This window comes from Lodderomyces beijingensis, assembly GCF_963989305.1.
Source record: "Lodderomyces beijingensis strain CBS 14171 genome assembly, chromosome: 5".
In the NCBI taxonomy this organism is placed as follows: Eukaryota; Fungi; Ascomycota; class Pichiomycetes; order Serinales; family Debaryomycetaceae; genus Lodderomyces; species Lodderomyces beijingensis.
In genome coordinates, this window is record NC_089974.1 from 692,745 (window position 1) to 715,856 (window position 23,112).

Here is a 23,112-nt window from a genome sequence, read left to right on the forward strand (position 1 = left end):
GGCTAGCTTTCGCATTGGTGGAATAGAACAATATTGATTCTCGAGCGGGAGATGTTCGAAACGTATGAAAAATTTTGAACCGCGCCGTGCTTGAAATGCATGATGTATATTAATCTTTTTGCAGCTTTCAGGAACTGCCTGGAACTGGTTGCCCGTGCAATTCTCCCATTGCCAACTACACAATGAGAATGATTGATACTTTATGCTCTTGGATGAATCGCGTACTTTGTACTTCCTTGAAGGTGTTATCACATGGGCGAGTTTCATTTAATCTACAGTGAGGCGTCATTAAATACATTACAGATTGAATATATTTCTATCTAATTCTATGCGAAGAAAACAAAGTACTTGTTCATTTTTTTTCCTTTTTTCTTTTTTTCAAAAGAAGGGGGACCAGCCCTTGAAAATCACCGCCAAGTTTTCTGTACTGGTGGCCTCTTGTATTAGTTCGCGAACAGCAGCCTCCACATTCAACCCGCTGGCGTCCAACTTTTCGGAAACTGTCAGGAGTGCCCTTTCAGCTTCCGAGCCGTCCTTCTCCGGCTGTAAACCAAGACCACCTTCTTCATCTTGCAATCGTTTCTTTCTGAGCGGGGACAAAGTCCAGGAATAAAAGGGATCCCATCGAAGAACATCCAAGAACGACATGATGTGCTCCTTGTTCTCCCGTAAAACCCTCATTGTATGCTCGCAGGATCTCTTGAAAACACCCTCGACGCCCGTTATGCCCAAACCGTCGACTAAGTCTCGAGTCAATCTAAAGGGCACGGTTTCCGGTATAGCAAGGTTCTTGCCTTGGTCAAACGCAACCCCGAAATCTATATGGATCGGCTCGCCGCTCCGCTTATCCAACAAGATGTTGTTGCAGTGCCTGTCGCCTAAGCCAAGAATGTGCCCCACAATCGATGATGTTGCAAGACCACGGGAATATTTGATCCTGCTATCAAACCACGTCTCCGGTGTTCGAAACGAATCCTGGAAAAAAAACCGTAAGACGGGCTTGATATTTGCCTCGATTTTCTCGTACGCCAACAAGCGAGCACCTCGACCACTCGCCCTAGCGTTATCCATGGCTTTTCTAGCATCAGCAACGCGCATTTTGTCATACTTGTCATGGTACGGCTGAATGCATTCGATGAATGCACCCGAGTTGGGCACAAATTCAATCAACCCACACGAAGGTCCAAGTGGCACAACATTATATGTCCTTATTGTAAGATTCATATTACCACTAGTGGTATTCCTACCACTTACATCTCTTTGGAAGAGATTTTGCACTTTTTGGAAAACTTGTTGCATGATAAAGTCTTGGCGCAAGTCATCGGTTCCTCCTTTAAATATCATGACATGCTGGAAACCGTTGGTTAAAGTGAACTTGGCTATTTTGGGATGGCTAAGACCAGATGCAGCAATTCGAACAGTCTTGTCCATGCTGCTCAAAAAGGGCACTTTACTATAATCGAGACTTTGTTCAACCTTAATTGTCATCGTTGGCGGTGGCACCACGTCCAAGTTTTCGAGCCAATAATGAGCATACTTCAGTCTTGCCAATTGAAATGAGCCTCCTCCACTACTCTTCTGTTTCCATTTCGAAAATGTCACCGATTCCTGTGCAAAACGGTGTACAGGCAACAACACATCCTTGACGTAACGCGGCTCCTGCTGCCTTGCTAGCAAGCAGTCCCAAACGGAATTTGCTGCTCTGACTCTCGAGTGGAGCATGGCGTTGGAGTCCTTGGTTGCTAGCTCTTCTTGCATCTTGAGCGAGATGAGCATGTGCAAGGAATGATAAGGATGATCAAAGCACATGTTGGAAATGATGCTCTTCAAGATTGCTTGGAATGGCAGCTGCTCGTCAACAAGACGTGAAACCAACTGCGCGCACCAGCTCAACAACATTGCCGTCGGTAAAGCAAGAAGCTTGGCGGAGATAAAATTGTGCAAGTCCTTCACATTGAACAACTCCAACCAGAGTGCTACGAACTTGTCCAAATCCTTTTCGGAATCGCTCCCCATCGATAAGCTTTCCAAGTAAAACTCGACTGCCTTCATCGAGTATTGCCTAACATCATTCTCTGCTTGATATAGTTCCTGTTTTTCCTTTTCAAAGACTGCTTTCATCTTGCTGAGGTATCGATTAAAACTTCTTATCTCTTCTACTGTAGCCGGCGGATGGCGCTTCGTGTCGTTGAAATCTTTCCAAAGCTCATGGACCCGTTTCTTCTTCACGTTGATGCTCTCCAAAAACTGCTTTGATTTGGACTGAGACTCGCAAAACTTGGCAAAAATGTGGAATATCCTGACTTGCTGCCTAGGATCGGTTAGCTTCTTGGCATTTTCGGCCGTTGGTAAAACGCTTTTTGCCATCAATGAGGAAGCCAACTCTTGTCGAGACTCGGACATCCATTGCGTCCTCATCGCCAAAATGAGCAACTTGTCCACCTTCAAGATTGGGTCTGGAGCATCAACTCCACCCGAATTGTACAATTCTTTCAACATTAACACGGCAACATTGGCGTTTCCCTGAGACCACAATGTTTGCGCTTGCTGGAAAATCGCAAGATTCATCATGTTGCGGTGAGCAGAGGTGTCAAATTTCTGCAATTTTTTGATCAAGCCATCAATAAGCAACGCCGATGAGATCATTTTCTGCTCCTCGTTGGCCACTCGAGCCAAGTTGTTGTACTTGACTACTTCGATGAGCGACTCTTTCCACCAGACACCAGTTTTTTTTCTCAGACTGCTCTGCGCTGGATCGATTTCTGCCATCAATTGGAAATAAGTTTGCCGTGCAAGAACCGCATCTTCCACCATTTCAAATCCCATTTCGCCCTTCATTGCTGTTTGCACAGCGTCATAGCCAACTTTAGCATTTGAAAAATAGTGAACAACCGCTAGAGACTTGATCCAGTCTCTTGTCACTAGCTTCAAGTCCTTTGGGCTCACAATCTTTTCCTCACCCCTTTGCCTGCTCATGATACTCAACAACGAATCTTTGCATATTTCGTTGCTTTTAAAAGGGTTGTCACGGATGCGTTTCAACACCGCATAAACAGTCTCGTTGGTTCCCGTTGGATGTGCTGGAGCTGGCATGTCCCATTTCGACAACTTCCAACTCCATTCATAGCTTTCGTCTGTGCCCATTGAACTATCTAGGCTTTTGCTCATGAGTTGAGAAATGCCCAACATTCCAGACGCGGCCATTGATTGAATGCAAGACTGGTCGGGAGCTTCGTTCAATTTCAAGCTCACATCCACGCAACCACTATTGAAGCGTGATTTAGTCTGCGGCATGCCCACTCTGTTGATCGTGCTGAGTGCATGATCCAAAGTTGTCCGAACAGGCAAGCCGTAAACCAAGTCTTGCGAGTCTAAATTTTCATATATTCGTTGCAAGTCGTCATAGCGGCTTTCCAAAGCATACTGGGCATCCTCTGCATTGAAAAAGACGTCTTCAAACAACATGATGGCAGACTTGAAAACCTTGCATTTTGAGGCCAATTGATAATATTGACCTACATTTAATTGATTAAACACTCGTAGATGGCATCCTTTCTCTGTGCTTTTTTTCCCGAGCAGCCGGATGCTGAGTATTACCTTGAGGAAAATCCTAGTTGCTGAAATTGGGGCATTTTTCACACGAGGAAATGCATTCAAGATTTTGATGATGTCGGCCTCTCCTTTTTTGTCGGCAAGCTTTAGATACCAGCATATAAGCGAATCAAGGGTTTCCTCGGCAAATTTGGGGACTTTAATCACGAATGCGCCCATTATCATACCAATTTCAGTGTAGGCAGAAATTTCACTCAAGATTGCCAAGTAAAACAGGACACACCATTTGTTGTCCCGGTACGTAGTGAAGAGCAGCTCTTCAAAGTCCTTTGCAAACTCAGAGAGAGTAATGTGTGGGTACTTGATTTTGGGCTCGTCGATAAGTAGCGCACAAACGCGGAGATTCATGGGCAAGATGAAAAACGCAAAGTGGTCATCCAACAATTGCCCGTTGACAAATGGCAGTATGTCTTGCGGCCTCGCATAATAACAATCTAGGAGAACTGCAATGATCGATTCAGCTGTGGCTGCGTTTTCGCAATTGCAACTGTCGCTCTCTGCATATTCCATCAATTTCAAGATTGCATCGCTATAGTGAGAAACTTCTGGGGGGTCATCGTAGTTGCATAGGCCTTCAAACTCCCGGTTCTTTACCACATCCAACTGTTCGGCGTTTTGGCAGCTGAAATAAAAGTTTGCCAAATATGTCGAAATCCAAAGCCTGAAAGATTCAGACAAGATATTCAAACGCGAGTTTGGAAGTGATACCAAGTACTCTGTGACGGCTTGGTCGAGACTAAGATCGAGTTCGAATTCGAGTTCGAGTTCTGGAGAGGGACCGTAATTGCTGGAGGGATCTTGCTTTGAGTCGACATGGTCGAATATATTGGACACAAGTAGCAAGAGTGACTTTGATGGATTGCGGCCAAGACACGCCATAACGCTTTCAATGGAAACTTTCAGTGTCAACTGCTGCTGCTGGTTGAGCACCTTGATCGCGCCTTCAATGATCCGAATCGCTGGGTTTGCTTTTATACCTGAGGATTGGCAATTATGCAAATACTCCTCTATCTGGCCCACTATTGTGGACCGGAGAGGACAAAACCCGGGTTTGAAAATAGACATCAAGCCATTAGTCACTTCAATCACCGTGTTCAAGGTCTCCGGCGAGGCCCAACAAGTCGAATAAACTCTACCAAACAGGGCAAAAATGCGTAGTACATCGCTGGTCATTACATCATCAGTCAAAAGGGGTGAAATGCTCAAGGCAAGCATTTTCACCGTCTGTGGGAGTAGTAATGCCTCGTCTCCCGCCACCAATATTATCCACTTAATTCTCCGAAGAACAAGAAGGCGCTGCTCTGAGCTAATACATTCAGAACCGAGCATCATTGACACTCGGCGAAGCAAAAAATACACCATTTTTGCAGACCAAAAGGGAGTTGGCGCTGGGCAATATTTAGTCGTTAGTTGTTCAATTAGATCTTTTCCCGATTTTAAAGATACGACCAAGTTGGATGAGCTAGTAATGTCTCTGGAATCTGGATCAATCAAGCTTTGAACCAATTTGTTCTTGGGGAACTGCACATCAATGTGAGCTTCACGCAGGAAGCCCATCAATTTGATGATCTCCAACACGATCAAGGGTAATTGAGTTTGAACTTCTTTTCTCAAGTTGCTGACTTGAGCAGCCAATATTTCAAACACTTGATTTTTAGCTCCATCTCTAGTGTATGATTGGGCGATAGCAAGCGGGATGCTATCAGCCACGAGAACATTCACTTCCACTTTCATCAAACCGGCTAGTTTGCTTAAAAAGGTTTCGTCTCCACCGAGTCGCGACTCCTCATTTTGAGGGCACTTTGTGGCAAGCACGCATGCAGTGAGATCCCGGTAATTTTGAGTCATAAAGTCCTCCAAAGTTTCATAACCGAAAACCTGGAAAGGGAAAGCTGGAAAGGAGCCGTATAGCCACCAGCTCCTGAACAATTCCATCTTGTACTTGCAAAAGACATCTTGTGCATCCCTAAATTGCGAGCCTTTGATCATCTGTTGCAATGCCATTCTCAAATAGGGGACGAGAAACGGGAATTTGAAACATTCGAGCAAGTTGAAAAAGGCTAACCGGAAAATCTCCAGCAGCGATTGCGCTAGTTTCGAGAAAAACATCATGTAAGAGCCTCCCAATTCCACCGACGACTGTGGGTCACCAAATGCGTTGAATACAGTCGCGTAAATTTTCTCTTGCTGAGAGAGCAGCAGTGCCAGCAGCAGCGACAGCAGCACCAGTAGACCGTGTATTAGGCTCGAGAATCCATTAACCAATCCAACCTTCATGCTGTTTGTTGCTGCACTGAATTGACGGCCAATTTCCTCGACACCGGTTTGCACACAGAAGTGGTCTGCATCCTTTACTAGCGCGAGACGTAATAGCAAGTTCACGTAAGCCAAACTTGAATCAATCATGGTGATGAAACCTTCACTTCCCAATCTATGGATCCAGGAGAGTACGTCATTGCAATTCTGGGTTAGTTCAGCATTGTCAAAACTCGATAGCACGGGATACACAGTTGTTAGAAGCTTGCTAACAGCAACCAACACCAATTCATTCTTTTCAAATTTTTGCTCGGACAACAAGCGGCTACCGATGAGTTTCACCAATGCATTCACCAAGTCGGCCAGCTCTGGAGATTCAACTGCATCGGGTAAAATTTCTTCCACAGTGAACAATAGTGCTGGCAAAAGGTGTTCATCTCTCAACTTTTCCATAAAACGCACAATGTTTGACAAGACTCCAGTCCACCCAACATTGTCTTCAATCCGGGATGCTAAAAGTTTGAATCTAAAAGTTTGAACAATAGCTGGTTCGTTGTATTTTACACCCAAATACGAAAGGTCACAGTTTATAGAAACCTCGGACGGAGTTGAGTTGGAGACTCGCACATTGGAGAATTCAGGGTCAATGTAGTGCTCCTGATCCTGATCCTGATACTGGTCCTCCTCATTCTCGTGCTGCTGCAATCTTCGTTTCCGCTTGAAATCCACACCGGAGACATATTCAGCATCCAACATCTGGTTCATGCGCTCATACAAAACCTTCACTGAGGACGTGTTGCGTTGAGATTTATTTCGAGGCGAATCGCGGAGCCATACCTGGATGATATCGTGAGTGTTTGTCGCGAAAACGTCAGTCTCGGGTTCAACATCGTAACCGCTAGTGATTTGCGCGTTTAATGCTTCAACCACCGATGAAAAATCCTGTCGGTTGTGGTTGTGATCGTGGGCGTGGGCCTTTGTTGTCAACATGTCATGGACGCTCATGATGATAAAGAGCCATCTTAGACGATTCTCCTCGCTGGATCGTTCACAGTTGAATTCTTTAAATGTGTCAATAACCTTGATCCAACATCTCTCGTGTCGGGAACCTAAGCTCCCGCCAAATTTAAATACTCTGGGGCACCTCTTTTCAACGGGGGCCTCCAATGTCAAGAATCTTTCTAGATTGTCCTGTTCTCTTTTTTGAAGGATCGAAATGTTGTTTGAAAAATCACCCGCACAGAAATCTGTCCATGCATCACTTGTCTCAACGAGCTCAATGTCGCTTCCCTCCAACCAGAGTAAAAACAGGGGAATCGTCATGCACTGGGAAAGTTGCTTGCTTGTCGAACAAAAAGTGCTGTTCCATTTGGACGTGAGCCAATCTTCTACCTTGCGAGGCAAGAGTGCACGCTTCAATAAGTTTAGTTGAGACGTCATTTTATGCAAGGCGTACCAAAACTTGAAACTCTCGTCGTGGATGCTATGGGGGCCGTTGATTTCGGGTAAATCTATAATCGCATCCAACTGAGTGAGCGAAGACTCGTCCAACACAGTGTTGAGGTTCATCGCGTTGCTCTCGACTATGTTGAAAATCAAGTTTGACGCAATGACGTAGGTGTTTTCTTTGTTGAGCAAACTTAGGGCCAACATGAACAGCAGTCGCAAAAAGGACAGCCTGATGAAATCTTTCGCAGCCAGGGGCAAAGACTGCATAATCACAGATCTTGCCAGCAATAGGCTCCAAAATCTTGCCGCGTCCAGATCAAAAGTGCTGACGATGCTACATAGCAACGACTGGACCGTGAAGTCAGTGCCCAGATGGTCATTGAGCGTAAAGTCAAAACTTAGATCCTTGCTATTGTTGATGTTGTTACTGTTGTTATTATTGTTTTTACTATTGGTAAAATAATCATCTGCCACATCAGCTTGCGGGATATCGTTTGTATCTAGTCTCCAGTCTTCTTCTTTTGGAAAGTGGAAAAGTTCAACATAGAAGGTCAATACTTTCAAACCCATAATCTGAATCTCAACCATGGCCCGTGTATTCAACAATTCATTGCAAAACTCTAAAACGCTCGATGATTTGAAGAGGCACGTTTGAATTACGTCTAAATGGGGCCGCCGTAGGTACTTTAGCGATCGCAGCAGCAGCAGCAGCGAGTGAGACGCGCTCTTTTTGAGCTTAAAGTAAGATTGAAGGAGCTTGGTTACCGCTAGAGCATGTAACCACGGCTTGGGATCAACCCTTGGAAGGAGGTGGATGTTTGTTGTTTTGAACCAATCAACGTCGTCGTTATTGGGTGGGTTTACGCCCACGGACTCGGGCGATAAACTTGCACCACCTGATTCAGTCATGGACAACACCAACTGCTCAAGACGGGAAATCATATCTTCTTGATCCTCGTCTTCCTTACCTGCTGGCGAAAGAGGGGAAGAGTCCAGGGACTCATCAGGAAGCACCATATGCAAAAACACATCTTCACCTCCCACTTGCTTCGGGAGGTTGTTTAAAGTAATGAAGCGATGCGTCGTGGATAAGTTGAAAAATGTCAAGATTACATCTTGCAAGCTTTCCCATTTAGTCAGCTGCGAAGTGACAGCGAGTTTGAAACCTAGCTTTATCAAGTTGTGCACGAATTTAAAGTTTTCCGTTGCCATCACTGGCACTAGTTTGTTGATTATCTTGAATAGACTCACGTAGATGGGGCTTTCTTTGCGGAAAACCGCTGCTGTTTTCTTCATTAGCGGCACGATTTTGAGATAGTGTCGATTCTGATACATTTGGATGCAACAGGTCGAGCTATCGCACATCAAGAGGTTTTCCATTGCTTTCCAAAACTCGGTGCCTATTCGTTCGTGGGACCTTTTAAGGTGCGCGTCCAAGTGCACATCATCTAGGCCGTGCTCAATAACGGAGATGACAAACACGTATAAAGTCGTCCACTCTTTGCTATTGAGATGCTCAGTAAAGTACCGGACAGCAAGAACTTTGGACAAGATCTTGGCAAAGTCAACAGCACACGGGGCAAGAATCTCTCCGTTGACATGGAAAAAGAGCTTGATAAAGGCGCAAATCTCCATGAAAACCTTGTACTTGATATTTATACGGTCCTCGATGCTCCTCTCCACAACCAAACGCAAGGAATAGCTGGCCAAGTTGAGCCGAGAGTCGACCGAAGATGACAACTTGGAATTCAGCTGGCTGCTTTTGAAAGCTCGCGATTCGAGTTCAATCAGCTTGAAAATGGCTGCTGCCAAACTTCGCAACCCTTTCAGGGAAAACCTGTACTTGGAGCCAGCAACAGATTCAAGTTGCGCCAACGCGTCATTTCGCTCTTTTACTTTCGTTGACTGTAGTGACGAGGCCAACTTGGCAATATCTAAGGGAGTCATGAGCTCTGCTCATAGCTGTCGTGGGAAAGGAGGTGGTTGCTTGTTTGGTTGGTGGGTTGGCTGCTCCCTGAAGGCTGATTGAAAAGGGGAGTTCAGAGAGACGCGCGAGCGAGAAACTTCCCTATGGTAGCGCAGCCGAAAAAATAAAAAGTTCGTGAGAATCGCTCATCTCCCATTTGCAGGCCTGCTTTCACGATACAGAAATGTTGACCTTGAGCCAGAAAAAGAGTGAAAAAGAAAGCAAATGGGGGTGTTTTTAAGATTGTAAAGTGTAAGGGTCCAGATAGATATAGTGCATTTGAATGCTTGATGCTTCTCGTGTCTGGATAGCGTGGGAAATGGTCTTGATTGTCACCTCTCAATTAGGCAAAACCCCCTCAAACTTTCTCCGCAGCTACACCAGATTTCCTGGCACGATTTTGGTTGAAGTAAGTGGTTCTGGGGAGATTGTTATATAAGTCTTGAATCATCCAGGTGCTAATGAATAGGATTTCTTGAAAACATATCCATGGATACACCAACCAAAAAACTTGTCTGTTGCCAACACAATCAAGATGCTACCAGATAAAAAAGACGACGACGACGACACGGTTGTCCTTCACGAAACGGAATTTCCGCGCAGAGAGTCGTATGGTGTTGGATTCTTGGACTGTGACGATGCTGCGACCCTCAATGAGGAAGATTGCCTGTGTGAGCCCTGCTCGTTCTGGCAAGCCACGAAGAGCAGCCAAGTGTTTATTTGGATTTTCGGTTCGATAGTCCCCTTGATTTGGATCTACTGTCTTGTCAAAACCACCACACTTTTATTTCAGAAAGGCGAAAAAATGAAAAGTGAACCAGATGGTTGCATTCAAATGGGGTCCACTTTCAAGAAGAAACGGTTCGTCTTTCACGACGTTGGCGGATCTGCTTTGCACCGGAGAAATAGGCAGGAGCTTTGGCAATGGTTTTCACATTTGGTCTTGGCTATGGTGATTTACGCCCTGTTTGCGCTTATAGTTGTCCTGCTCTGTTTCATGCGCCCTGTTCATCCTGGAACTGGTGAATTTTTCTACCTGCTTCAGCTGTAGATGGGGGTGGGGTGGGTTGCAATGGCTGCAAAAAGAACAAGAAGTGCGAATGGGAGAGAGATAGCAGTCATCAAAAGAAGTCAGAAAATGCGTTGTAATCTACTTCTCTTTTTTTGACAGCGGTTGGTCCTCCCCCAAAAGATTGACTTCTTCGGCCGAAGAAGTCAAAGTATAAAGTATGCCACACTCTCTCCCATTTATCAGTTCATCAACTACTTTTTTTTTTTGGTTTCTATTGCCCCGGATTTTCAGTAGTATAAAGAGTATAACCATTTTTTCTAATACCGTCAAGCGCAGCATAGCGTAGCACAGGATCGCATCGCATCACGAAGTTAAGCTCAGACATGATCAAGGGCCAAGCCGCATTCATTGTTCAAAAGAGATTGGCCTCCACGGCGGGGCTCTTGAGGACACCGCTTTATGACGCTCACGTCGAGTTGGGAGGCAAGATGGTGGATTATGCTGGATTCGAGATGCCCGTGTTGTACAAGGGCCAATCACACGTGGACTCTCACAATTGGGTCAGGTCGAAAGTTGGGCTTTTTGATGTCAGCCACATGTTGCAGCACAACGTTTCCGGCCCAGATGCCGCAAACTTCTTGCAAAAAGTGACCCCGATTGATCTCAGCATCTTGCCCGAGAATGGATCCAGTTTGTCGGTATTGTTGAATAATGAAGGCGGGGTGATCGACGATTGTATCATCACCAAGCATGGGGACGACAAATTCTACATGGTTACAAATGCCGGGTGCAGGGCCAAAGATTTGGACTTTCTCAGGAAAGAAGCTGAGCGTTTCAACAGCGTCAAACACGAGACTTTTGAAGGCACATTGTTGGCCATCCAGGGGCCAAAAGCACAGGAATTGTTGCAAAAATTCACCAATGAAGACTTGAGCAAGATTTATTTCGGACAAACCAAATTCTTGAACTTGTCGCCCATCAAAGCCACGGTGCATCTCGCTAGATCCGGTTACACGGGAGAGGATGGCTTTGAGTTGTCTATCCCATCGACAAATGCCGAAGAGCAGGCGCAAGCGTTGAATTTTTTCAACACTTTGATTCAAGAATACCCCGATATCGTCAAGCCGATTGGATTGGCTGCGAGAGACTCATTGAGGCTAGAGGCAGGCATGTGCTTATACGGCCACGAGTTGGCTGAAGACATTACTCCCATTGAAGCATCGTTGACGTGGCTTATCCCTAAAACCCGTCGTGAATTGAACGAGTCTAGTTTCAATGGCGCGGCAAAGATTCTCAGCCAAATCAAGGATAAATCCACTACGCGTAGAAGGATCGGTATCACTTCAAAGGGGCCCTCTCCTAGAGAAGGCAACACCATTTTCGCTGAGGATGGTGTAACTAAAATTGGGTACGTTACCTCGGGTTCGCCTTCGCCTTCCATTGGAGGCAATGTTGCCCAGGCCTACATTGACAAAAAGCACAAGATTGGCTCCAATGTAAAGATTGAAATCAGGGGCAAGTTGAGGGATGCGGTAATTGCAAAGTTGCCCTTTGTTCCAAGTAATTTATATAAACCATGATTTACCCAAGTTTCGAGCAACAAGCAAAACAAGCAAAACAAATAAAAGGAGAAAAGGATGTTTTAAAAAAAAAAGTAGAAAAACCACAGCGTGTAGTTTGCAAATCGCGATAACCTGGCCAGCTCTATCTGCATAGAAGGAGAAACAACTTTTTGAAGGCACCCATGCACTGTGGGCCCGTGACACGCAGCGTGACGGGTTATAAAATTTGACAAATATATGTAGATATATATATATATATAACACGGTAAGATGCGCCAAATGGGGGACGTTCGAATTAACGCGGTTGGAACCTGTAGGGAAAGGATGGTCCTTAAGAGGAAAATAATCTCCAATTCTTCCAAAACTGCAAAAAAAAAAAACTCGTACTACAGTATACATGTCTTCCCTCCTAACTCCATTCCACAGTCCACGTTCCAAGCTGTATTAAACAAAAAGAATAAAAGCAAAGGAGGAGGATTATTCAAGGCCAAAGATTAAAAGGAAAAAAGGAACGCGATCTGATTTATTTTGCAGCAATTGAGAATATCGCACAAACCCGATTAGGCATTTTGTCAATATCGCGAAGTTCACGAGGCACACGAATTGGCGACTTCCAAAGGAGTTAAAGAAAACACACACCCCAAGACCGCAAGAGCGCAAGACTGCAAAAGCTGAAAGCCTCTAGGCCGCAAACCAATCTTATAAAATTCAACTTGTATTCCACTGCCTTTCCCCTTGGTCTGTCAGCTTATTCTTTTTTTTTCACCCACTACTTCATTAATGCTTGACAATTCCATGTCGTCCACTCCTTCATCGTCACCAAGTAAAAGACCAGCACTCTCACCCAAATCGTCCAATAATGCCGTCAACAACAAGAAGTCGCCGCTAGGCAAATCCGGTACATCATCGCTTCCGAGGACCAAATCGTTGAGCAGCACCAACTCTTTCAATTTCTTCAAAACCGCAAGTCCCTCACCTAATAAAAAAGTCGCCATATCGCCAAGCTTGGGATTTTCAATATGGGAAGACTCGCCGAAACCCGCCCCTGCAGCCGCTTCTGCGCGTGATTTCCCACCTGCAACGTCAAACAAATTGAACCATAACGACCAAGAGAATATCCTCCAACCTAAACAAGTGCCCGTGTACAGAAGTATCGGTGCCCGGAAACCGTTGATGGACTTGAGCGTCAACAAGTATAGAGGCTACGTGACGCAAGGGTCTACGACTCAGCAATTGACCACCTTGTACGAACCGGCCAATTTCAACAACGATTTCAAGTCGTTGCACAAGTTCACTGATGCTCCGGGATTCGTGACGCCTAGTCGCACCAACCGCGGCAAGTATTTGGTGAGGTCTTTGTCGCTGGAGAAAATCCTGGGCCGCGTTCAAAAACATTCAAGGTCAATGTCCTTGGGTAAGAACGAAATGAAACGGACATTGATTAAGAAGAACAGCTTTCCCATCTTGTCCAATTCAAGTTAGCATGAAAAAACAAGCCTGGCAATTAATATCCTTTCTGTCTTCTTATTTAGTTCTACTTTCTGCTTTTGCTGGTTTAATATGATATCCATTAATTTATTCGTGAAAAATATGACTGTTCTCATTTCTCGTGAGTCTTGTAGGAAGAGCATTTTTGTCATGCACCCTTGTGGCTACTATCAAGGTTGACTCTAAATTTTATTCTATACTTCTATAATGTATACTTATATAAATAACTAGCTCTAGGCTGTGAAGGCCTTGTCGAAATCGGTAAAGACAAATCTATACCTAACATCACCGGCCTCACATCTGTCCAATGCCTTGGCACAGTTTTCCTCGCTGATTGGAATTTCTTCAATCATGGGCTTGACGTTGTGCTTGGCAGCAATGTCCAACATTTGTTGAACTTCAGCCTTTGAGCCCAATAATGAAGAGCCAAAACTAGCACCTTGTTTCAAGAATGTAAAAGGACTAACCTCGAATTTTTCTTCAACGGGTGGCAATCCAACAGAAACAAACTTCTTGTCAACTTTCAAAACCGACAAGTACTCTTCCAAATTCAACCCGTCGACACCACTAGCACAGTTCAAAATAAGATCAAAATAATCGTCGTATTTCTCGGCCCAGTCCTTGTCTTCACCGGTGGCAATGAATTCATGCGCACCCAACTCCAAAGCCTGCTGCTTCTTCGATGACGATCTGGAAAATGCAACGACATTGGCACCCATGGCATTGGCAAATTGCAAAGCCAAGTGGCCCAATCCACCAATACCAATAATGCCCACGTTTTTACCCTTGGCGTCAGCTCCACCCAAGTTACGAATCAAAGGCGAGAAAACAGTGATACCGGCACACATCAATGGCGAGGCGTATTTCGAAGGCAAGTCATCGGGGATCTTGAAGCAGAAAAGCTCATCAGCGATGGAATGAGACGAGTAGCCACCTTGCGTCACATAGCCATCTGATCGAACGTCCTTGGAGTTGTAAGTAGCCGCCTGGGTCTTGCAATACTGCTCGTTGTCGCTCTTGCATCTGTTGCATTCACGACAGGAGGATGATGCAGCACCGATTCCAACACGGTCGCCAATCTTGAATTCCGTCACCTTGTCACCCACAGCAATGACCTTACCGACAATTTCATGGCCAACAACCAAATTATCCCTGGCAATGGGCGACCAGTTGGCTTGCACGGTGTGGATATCCGAATAACACAACCCACAGGTTTCATTTTTCAAAACGACATCGTGAGCATTGATGGGTTTTCTGTCATACGAGGTTAATTTTGGTCTATTCCAGTTTTCCTTCTTGTCAACGGCAAATCCCTGGAATTGATCTGGTACTGCTTCGGGCATTCTGGTAAAAAAAACAATAATAAGGGGGTGGGTTCCTTCTAGCTCTTGTAAATGACGAGTGGAAAAAGAGTCGTTAGAATGGTCTTCTTTTTCCCCAAATCGGAACGGGGCGGCATTGCCAATCAATTTATAGTGCGTTCCCAGTTTCCTCCCCCCAACACAACTAACACAACCGCCGCCACCGTCATCGCCGTTCCCTCCACTCTCAATTTGTCATCATCGGCAGCAGAAGCAGCAGCAACTTATTGGCCACCGAACAAAGCGACGTATTGCAACGTCGGTTCCGCTCTCTGTGGATGCACGTCGAGTTAAAAGGTGTTGATATCGGCTATTCTCAATCGCGCAGGGGGGAGGGAAACTTTTGCCAATTCGATTTCTTTGAAGATCAGGGTGAAAACCGTCAAGATGAACTAAGATAGCAAAAAAACAATCTAAAATGAAAAAAAATAACCAGCACTGAAGATTGACTTTCCTGATTGGCAGACTATGGAAAAAATTATAACCGTTGGTGGCTGATATGTTCATGTGAATCGCCTTAGCCACGGGCCAAACCCCAGCAAGCAAGCAAACAGACACATCACTAAAATATGCATAGGACTTAAACTTCCGTCCGTTCTCACAATAAATCAAGTTTTCATGTGTAGTGTTGATCTCGCAATTGTTAGACTTCGATTTGGCATCTGGTGCAATCGCGCTGGCACGTGCCTCTTATGCGATGAGCGGAAATGTTAACCATTTTGGGAAAACGTTTGCGCATCACGGTTTTGCCACCGATGAGGGAGGAAAGTCAACGCTTAGTAGTAACGGACACCGTGTTGAAGGAACACGGCAAGTCAAAGTTCTAACGCCGTAGGGTTCTAAAGAGAGAGAGGGAGAGAGGGAGCGACGAAGATTCGTTCTTTGTTGTACAAGAGATACTCACTTGAAACACCAAATTGATCGTGGTACAACCTTTTTCCTAGCTAGACCTCCCATTTCTCATCCTTAACCAACAAGTCAATCAAGGTGTGATTATACCCGGTAAGGAGGTCGCGGACGTCTTGACTAACATTAGGGTAGTACAAATTGTTCCATCTCAGTGTATGCTCACAACCCAGCACGGGTTCAACGCCGTCGAATCTCGCCTCGATCCAAGTCCAGGCGGCGCCTGCTCCGAAAGCTTGTTCCGAAACATGTTCATTCAAGAAATCCTCGGCAAACTCGAATGAACGGATCCCCCAGTCACACCACTGACGGTACAACTGCAACGCGTCTTGCAAGGGCGTGACTTCATCAAGCAAGGCGTGGTAGACAAACACGGGCACCTGAGGCAAGTAGCTCTGGTTCAAATTGATGAGGCAATTTTCATTCACAATGCGGCGAATTTGCGCATCTTGCAAAATATCGAAACCACGCTGGAAAGTCCGGTTGTCGCCAGTGAAGAAATTCGTGTATTGGTAATGATACATCCCGGGGATCCAACAATTTGTCTGACTCCATATGAAATTCTCAAGATGGTTGGGGCCGATGTTGTCATATATCTCACGCTCGAAAACGGGGTACTCGTTGCATAACCCGTTCAAAGCCAAGGGGATCAATCCGGAAAACACCGTGCAATCAGCTGCCTGAGCTGCTGATGTGATGTTGACCACGATGCCACCCATGGCGCATCCAATTAACGAGCGCAGCAACTCTGGCGCATAGCTAGACTGCAAGCACGCTGCAAACCCAGTGGGGACACTCCCGCCGGAATACCCCCAGATCACCACGCGGGCCTCGTTGCTGATTCCCGTTATGTTCCCCAGTTGCAAAGCAGCGCGGATGCCGTCTAGCGTGGCGTAACCCAGCAGCATCCCCGCCAAAAATGCCGAGTTGGGACCTTCGTAGTCGGAACTGATCACGTAAAACCCGCGTGATAGCGCCGGAATCATGAACCGCATATCCAAATGCGTCATTAATGTCGAATGCGGCGCTCCAAATTGGAAGCCGTAGCTGGGACTGCAATCTATGTGAGCTGAATCTTCGGCTGTTTGATACGAGATGACTTTATCCGCTGTGGCATTGTGCGGCTCCATGATCGTGATTATTGTTGCTGTTGCGTTGCCGAATGTGTCTGTTGTTCGGTACATCAACTGCCATGAGTTTTTCAAGTTGAAGGTGAAGAAGACGTTGGATAGTTTCTGTGGCGTGGGGCGATGCTTGATTATGGTTCCCGGGTCCAAGTTTGCTAAATTGCGTGGAGGCTGGTAAAATGGATCTTGGCTTGGTGGAAGAAGATTTAGCACCGAGCAATTGGCAAATGGGCAAAGGCAAAGGAGGCTCAAGAGGATGTACATCGTCGTCGTCATCTTCATCATCGTCATTATCATTGTCATTGTCATTGTCATTATCTTAGTTGTCGTTCTGGTAAATCTCATTCAACACAAAATCATGGCTTCAAAGAACGCAAATTGCTCAACCGTTCAGCGGTCAGAGAACCATACAAAGACTTTCACTCTTTTATTCCTTTCAGGGGCTCAATTCACAACGTTCTTGTTGTTTCCTACAAAAAAACAAAGAAAGAAAGACAAAAATAGAAGAAGCTGCAAATTTGCGCTCCACCGGGGGGTTTTTTTTTCTTCTTAAAAGTCACAGTGATCTTAAAGTAAACTCATCTCTACAAAATCTATTTCTTTCCCTTCTTCTTCTTTTTCTTATTCCCGCTACTCGAAGAAGTAGAAGAAGAAGTGCCCTGCGCCGATGTTGCTGATTGGACAGATGCAGTTGGCTCGACTGCACCTTGATGTCCACCAGCTCTCTTCTTCTTCAGCGGCTTACAGTAGCTTCTGAGTTTCATCGGCAACCATCTCTCTTCATCCAATTTTAATTCTCCCTCTGGCTTTACAACTTTGCTCTTGCCAAATGTCGGCTTGCGTTGTTTCTTTGTGACTTTGGGTGCATTCTTCAGGTGTACGGTTCTGATTGGTTGTGTTTTATTTGGAATCAAATCTGCAATATTGACAGCTAAAAGCTCCTCTACTGATTTGCTCGATGCGAGCTCTTCTATCGGTGTCAACTTCTCGTCGGAGTTTGACAAAACGGAGTTTATGAGATCGTCTTGAGGATTGGCTTCATGCAAATACTCAAACAATTGTCGCGAGTCTTTGCTAAATGCCATGTTTTTCATTGCAATGATTTTCGCAGTGTTGAAATAATCTGCCTTTTTGAAGGCATCTGGTGGACTGTACAAGAATTTCTCAACCAATGTTCGAAGGAGAGTTTTTAACTTGTTGATGTTTTGCGTACTTTCATAGACATTGACCAAGGTGCCCACGATCCCAGGAGAAATTGCCATTGTATTCATCGATTCTTGCGCCATTTTCTCCAAAATTGGTAAGCTCTGGTCAAAGTTGCCCCATTTGGAATTTACAAACACCAAGAGCAACACACTGGCCTCTTTTACTTGAGCATCGGTTTGCTGGGTGATATATCGCACGAGTTTCCTTCCTATTGCCTTGGTCTGAGACGGGTCGTTTATGCTTTTGTAAGTAATGTCGAGTGCTGTCAAGATTTTGTAAGCCTGCGCAACTAAACCTTTGCCCCGAGCAAGCAGTGGCGCTTTCAATTGACAGGAGCTCAAGCTTCCAGTTGCGAATCTCAAAAGTATGCTGTTGTGCAAGATGGTGTCGTACTGAATAATGGTTAATTTTTGTTTCAACTGCTGAATTCTTTGTTGAATGTCGAGCTCCCTTTCAATAAAATTGGGGCTAACGCCTGTTTGGATACTATTCTGCGAGTACAAGTTGTTCTGCACAATAAGTTTGAGCAATGCGTCTGCCACTTTGTCCACACTTATGGACTCCAAAATCTCCTGTGCTTTTGCACGGTCTCCTTTTAATTGGTAAACGTAGGAAATTGCAAGGTTAATGGGAAGAATTTCAGCCTCCAACTCTTGCTCCGGTACGTGGTTATCGAAACAAAGCTTGTGCGCCCGTTGAAGCAAGCTCAAACTTTCCGCCAAATTCGACTTGGCCAATTGCACAATAGCCTCGTTGTATAGCAAATCGTAGCTGCTCTCGTCGGCTAGCTCCAAAGAGGAATCAACAGACTCGCCAGTCAGCAAGATCAATTGCGACGCGATTGCTTTCTCGTTGATGGCCAAGTCCAACTTTTCATCGCCACTGTCACCACTCCCAAGTAGACGATGGTTCAATTGCAATGCTTTTGCATAGTCGCCAAGCTTGTAATAAGTTTGTATGAGGACATGAACCAATCCTGCTTGTATGAATTTTGACTCGACTTGGGACTCATAAGTCTCATAAAGTTTCAAAATTTCCGAGCACTTGCCAACTTTGTAGTAAATGTACGAGATTTCCAAAATCAACAGCTTCTCCAACGACTTGGGCACTTTCGCAACGAGCTGCTCAGCTTTTCCATACTGGTCTAGATTAATCAAGGACACCAAACAGTTTTTAAATGCTTGCAAATCGTCAAAGTTCTTTACTTTTGACAAGTATTCGTACGAAACTCCGTACACTTTTTCGTATTCTGATGGGCTAGAGCCTAATTGAAGGTTCAATCTGTTGAACGCATCAACAACTGCAGAACTCATCAATGCTGCAAGACTTTTGAAAAGTAAAAAGTAGCAGGTTGCCCTGGAAGTGGTAAGATCGTTGGACTTTTAAATACACCAAATCCCTTTGTTTTCTCTTACCCGCTGGTAAATTTTTCACCAGCGAGAGAATGTGAGTCGTGCAGCTGAGGTATCCATCAAGACATACCCACACACTGGAAGAAAATATTCACCGGTCAAACCTTCAACCTCCAAAAGTTTCACGGTTTTCCAGCTTTGGTAGGTGCCTAGACAGATTCAAGGTGATGCTCAGAACGTACTCGAGGGCTTGTAGCCCGTGGACAAGACACTTGTCGCGAAGCTCGATTTTGTCCTTCCAGTCGAAGCCATCGATACTCAAGAATTTGAAACAAGAGCAAGAAGCTACGGAATCGCCAATCGAGATGGCCAAAGATTCACACCTAGCGCCAGTTGAACACCATTTCAAAGTCGCCCCGCGTCAGCCGACAACTAAAGCGCCATTTTTGTCGGAGCAGGAAGATGATCCCAACGCACATTTATCAACATTCAAACAAAAGATTGGGCAATGGGTCATTTCAACATTTGGAATGGATATGGACAAGTCGAGAAGCGGGCCCGTTGCCGGCGGTATATATTTTGCTGAGTGCAAGAGGCAAGCGCTTATTTATCCCGATGAGCCCATGAGCGATACTGCCAAATTCTACTACCAAACCTTGGGCTTACCGGTGTCGTTTTCACAGCAGGTGCTGATTATCATTTTGCATTACTGGATTTTATCGGTTCGGATGAGAGCGTTGCCTTTTAAATACTCAAAGCAGTACCAACAGAAACTTGTCGATCGTATCTTTAGCGATCTAGAAGCGAGAATGAGCACCGAGTTGGCAATCAAGTCCAATAGAATCATTGAAGGTTATTTGAAAGATTTCCACACCCAACTCTTGGGATGTGTTTTGAGTTACGACGAAGGGTTGATGACCGATGATGTCACGCTTGCTTCCGCCTTGTGGAGAAATGTGTTTAGTGCCAGCGACGACGTGGATGTGAGACACGTGGAGGCCTTGTTGGTTTATGTCCGGTCGCAGTTGTATGTGTTGAACAAGATGTCGGATCGAGCCTTTGGTTTCGGGAAATTCAGGTTTGTGCCCCCTGATCAAGTGGTTACACCAATCTCCAAACACCAAGAAGAGTTGATAAGGGAAAAAACCAAAGCTGAATTCGCTCAAATGACTCAACCATCACATCAATCTGTTTTATCAATGGACGAGTGATAAAATAAAAAAAGAAGAAATCATTTGTTGTGCCCCGTGTTTTTCGTCCCATTTTTGTTTCCATTAAAAATCAATGTATATATATTTAAGGAATTAAAGGACTCCCGTTTTTCATTTTCATTATTTCAAAACAGTTTTCTCTATAATTTGCCAGCGTCAGCACTGTCTTTAGTCCAGTCATGGCCCTTGATGCCTCTAATCATTACATTCATAACGGCAAAGTGTTCCCCTTCAACAGCACCTTCAAACTTCTCCCCAAGCATTATATTTTCCACCACATGGAAACCAAATTTTTCATAGATGGGGATATTGACGACAGATGAACTCTCCAAGTAAGTCAAGCTGCCAGCTCCAGTATCGACGTAGTTTTCAAACATGTAGCTGAACATCTTCCTCAAATTGCCCTTGCCTCTTGCAGCCACGGTTGAGCCAACGTAAACCAAGGTGTAAACACCTTTACCCCTGAACCTGACGTCACCGTGAGTGATTCTTTCACAGGAATCGTGAAGCAAGGGCCACATGCCATTAAAGATCTTTTCTCTTCCTTCAGCACCACTCAAATTCCAAACTTTGCCATAACCGGCTTCCATCAAATTCGTGAATGAATCCAACCCGCGGGCTTCACTGTCGGGAGTAGACCATATACTCACAGTTTCAAACCCCGCGCTTGTTTCCCCTTGGCCCAAGACGATCCCTTTGGCTATATGTTGTCTCAAATACGCCTCATACAAGCTCAATTCGCAGAATTTACGCTCTCTTATGTCGGTGATGTGCCTCATCAAGAGCTTTGAAAGCGAGTCCTCTTCAAATGCTTCTAATAGCGTCCATGCTGCTTTCGTCACGTCTTTATTTGTCAACTGACGTATACTATTCAGCTTTGCGGAACTTGACATTGGATATTTTGTAATTTCCTGTTGTTGTTGTTGTTGCAAATCAGACATAACGTTTTCAGATCTTGTACACCAGCAAAAGTTGTAATTTGATCAAAAATAAAGAAAAAAACACGAGTTTTGTTTGAGTTGGAGATACGCCCTAGTGAGTTGGGTTAGGAGTCCAACGGTATATATATATACACTTTTAACGTGATTCAAGAAAAAAGAACGTGATGAGCATAAGAAGAAGCCTTGATATACGGTTCTTGGAGGAGGTGGAGGAAAACCGCATCACCGCCTTCCTAAAAGAGCCTAAAATTTCCGCTTCCCTGATTGGGGAGAAAGCGCAATTTGCAACCATAGAAAACAAACAGTCAAAAGGACAAAAGGTCAAAGAATAAATGGGCCAAACCAGGCACAAGACGATCACCGGCGGATTGGCAATGCCGTGTAGGGAGGGAAAAAGAGAGCCAAATCAATTCTCAATTCTCGAGACCGATTGCTCAGGAAGATTACTCAAAGTCCAAGTGTCCGCTCTAGAACTCCATCCAGGAAATAAAGGTTTTCAATGAGAGCTTGAATTTTTTTTTTTTTTCACCCACACCCCGGCGGGAGCGGTTGGCCTCTCCTGTCGGGCAACAATACAGTTAATCATCGTCACACAAGCTGGCATGGTACGCGTAAGTTTAAGATTGTTTTGGCGTCGCTGGTCAACCGTGTACGCAGATTGCGCTTCGCCAGGAGGAAACCTTCTACGGTAAGTGTTTCAAAAAAAACGCTACCATCACCACCACCATCTATATATCCATCTCAGAGATATCAACCATCTACACCTCGTATCCACAACTCCAAAGCAGCTAAATGTTAACCACACTCCTACCGAAACCAAAGCATGCAGAGTACATCTCTCCCGAACCAATCTTATCCCGAATCACAACCACCCATCACCACCCCAACCACCACCAAAAGAACACGCAAATCCTAACGACATCGAAACTAACAGAAACACACCACACACAATACGACTCCACCATCCCCCTCAAACGACGATTCCCCAACCTAATCCACAACTTCCCGCGCCCCGAACCCGACCACGACGTAATCGAAGCCACCAAACGCACATTCGAGCTCAAATTATCTCCCCCCGCTCCATCACCACACAAAGCAGGAACGACATACGTCGCAAACGACGGCCGCACCAAAATATACACGGAGGACCCCATGTTGCCGCCGAAGCACAAGCTAAGCAAAAACAGACACGAACGGCCGCTGGCCCCCACGCCAATATTGAAGATAGACGATGCCTCATCGGGCGCGAAGTTGAGCAAGGAGGAGCGCGCGCAATGGGATGTGCCTGCTGCGATATCGAACTGGAAGAACAACCACGGGTTCGTGATCGGGCTCGATAAGCGTATGATGGGAAGTAAGCGCGTGCGCGAGGTGGAGGCGGAGGAGGAGGATAAAGCAGGGGAAGAGATGATTAATGTTGAGAAGTTGAGTGCTTTGAATCGCGCTTTGAATGACGCCGACGCCACGGCTCGTCGGGAGATCCAGGTGCGCAACGAGATGAGGGCAGAGCGGGATCGGTTAGAGGCTGAGGAGCGACAAGCTCGCATTCGTGAGATTGCGAGAAGGAATAAACGGAGGAGATATTGAATTTGGCTCTTTTTGATGTATTTATCCATACATCGTTGCATTTCATATTTTTTATTTATTACTACTACTGCTCTTT

General features: G+C 45.2%; 9 protein-coding genes across 9 annotated transcripts; 4 read left to right on the forward strand and 5 right to left on the reverse strand. All coding sequences in view use genetic code 12, as the record gives it.

The window, feature by feature from the left end:
- Positions 1 to 378: 378 nt before the first annotated feature.
- LODBEIA_P41930 (uncharacterized protein) lies at positions 379 to 9,264 on the reverse strand (the record flags this gene model as incomplete). Its single annotated transcript, XM_066974387.1, has 1 exon — positions 379 to 9,264. The coding sequence occupies one exon, from the start codon at positions 9,262 to 9,264 to the stop codon at positions 379 to 381; it is 8,886 nt and encodes a 2,961-aa protein (XP_066831131.1).
- A 1,414-nt stretch (positions 9,265 to 10,678) lies between these two features.
- Positions 10,679 to 11,875, forward strand: LODBEIA_P41940 (uncharacterized protein; the record flags this gene model as incomplete). Its single annotated transcript, XM_066974388.1, has 1 exon — positions 10,679 to 11,875. One exon carries the CDS (start codon positions 10,679 to 10,681, stop codon positions 11,873 to 11,875), a length of 1,197 nt encoding a protein of 398 aa, XP_066831132.1.
- A 762-nt stretch (positions 11,876 to 12,637) lies between these two features.
- On the forward strand, positions 12,638 to 13,339 carry LODBEIA_P41950 (uncharacterized protein; the record flags this gene model as incomplete). The annotated part of the gene is made up of 1 exon (XM_066974389.1): positions 12,638 to 13,339. The coding sequence occupies one exon, from the start codon at positions 12,638 to 12,640 to the stop codon at positions 13,337 to 13,339; it is 702 nt and encodes a 233-aa protein (XP_066831133.1).
- Positions 13,340 to 13,578: 239 nt separating this feature from the next.
- Positions 13,579 to 14,688, reverse strand: LODBEIA_P41960 (uncharacterized protein; the record flags this gene model as incomplete). Its single annotated transcript, XM_066974390.1, has 1 exon — positions 13,579 to 14,688. One exon carries the CDS (start codon positions 14,686 to 14,688, stop codon positions 13,579 to 13,581), a length of 1,110 nt encoding a protein of 369 aa, XP_066831134.1.
- Positions 14,689 to 15,650: 962 nt separating this feature from the next.
- LODBEIA_P41970 (uncharacterized protein) lies at positions 15,651 to 17,054 on the reverse strand (the record flags this gene model as incomplete). The annotated part of the gene is made up of 1 exon (XM_066974391.1): positions 15,651 to 17,054. The coding sequence occupies one exon, from the start codon at positions 17,052 to 17,054 to the stop codon at positions 15,651 to 15,653; it is 1,404 nt and encodes a 467-aa protein (XP_066831135.1).
- A 278-nt stretch (positions 17,055 to 17,332) lies between these two features.
- Positions 17,333 to 19,258, reverse strand: LODBEIA_P41980 (uncharacterized protein; the record flags this gene model as incomplete). Its single annotated transcript, XM_066974392.1, has 1 exon — positions 17,333 to 19,258. One exon carries the CDS (start codon positions 19,256 to 19,258, stop codon positions 17,333 to 17,335), a length of 1,926 nt encoding a protein of 641 aa, XP_066831136.1.
- A 266-nt stretch (positions 19,259 to 19,524) lies between these two features.
- On the forward strand, positions 19,525 to 20,508 carry LODBEIA_P41990 (uncharacterized protein; the record flags this gene model as incomplete). Its single annotated transcript, XM_066974393.1, has 1 exon — positions 19,525 to 20,508. The coding sequence occupies one exon, from the start codon at positions 19,525 to 19,527 to the stop codon at positions 20,506 to 20,508; it is 984 nt and encodes a 327-aa protein (XP_066831137.1).
- A 140-nt stretch (positions 20,509 to 20,648) lies between these two features.
- LODBEIA_P42000 (uncharacterized protein) lies at positions 20,649 to 21,401 on the reverse strand (the record flags this gene model as incomplete). The annotated part of the gene is made up of 1 exon (XM_066974396.1): positions 20,649 to 21,401. The coding sequence occupies one exon, from the start codon at positions 21,399 to 21,401 to the stop codon at positions 20,649 to 20,651; it is 753 nt and encodes a 250-aa protein (XP_066831138.1).
- Positions 21,402 to 22,241: 840 nt separating this feature from the next.
- Positions 22,242 to 23,036, forward strand: LODBEIA_P42010 (uncharacterized protein; the record flags this gene model as incomplete). The annotated part of the gene is made up of 1 exon (XM_066974397.1): positions 22,242 to 23,036. One exon carries the CDS (start codon positions 22,242 to 22,244, stop codon positions 23,034 to 23,036), a length of 795 nt encoding a protein of 264 aa, XP_066831139.1.
- Positions 23,037 to 23,112: the final 76 nt, after the last annotated feature.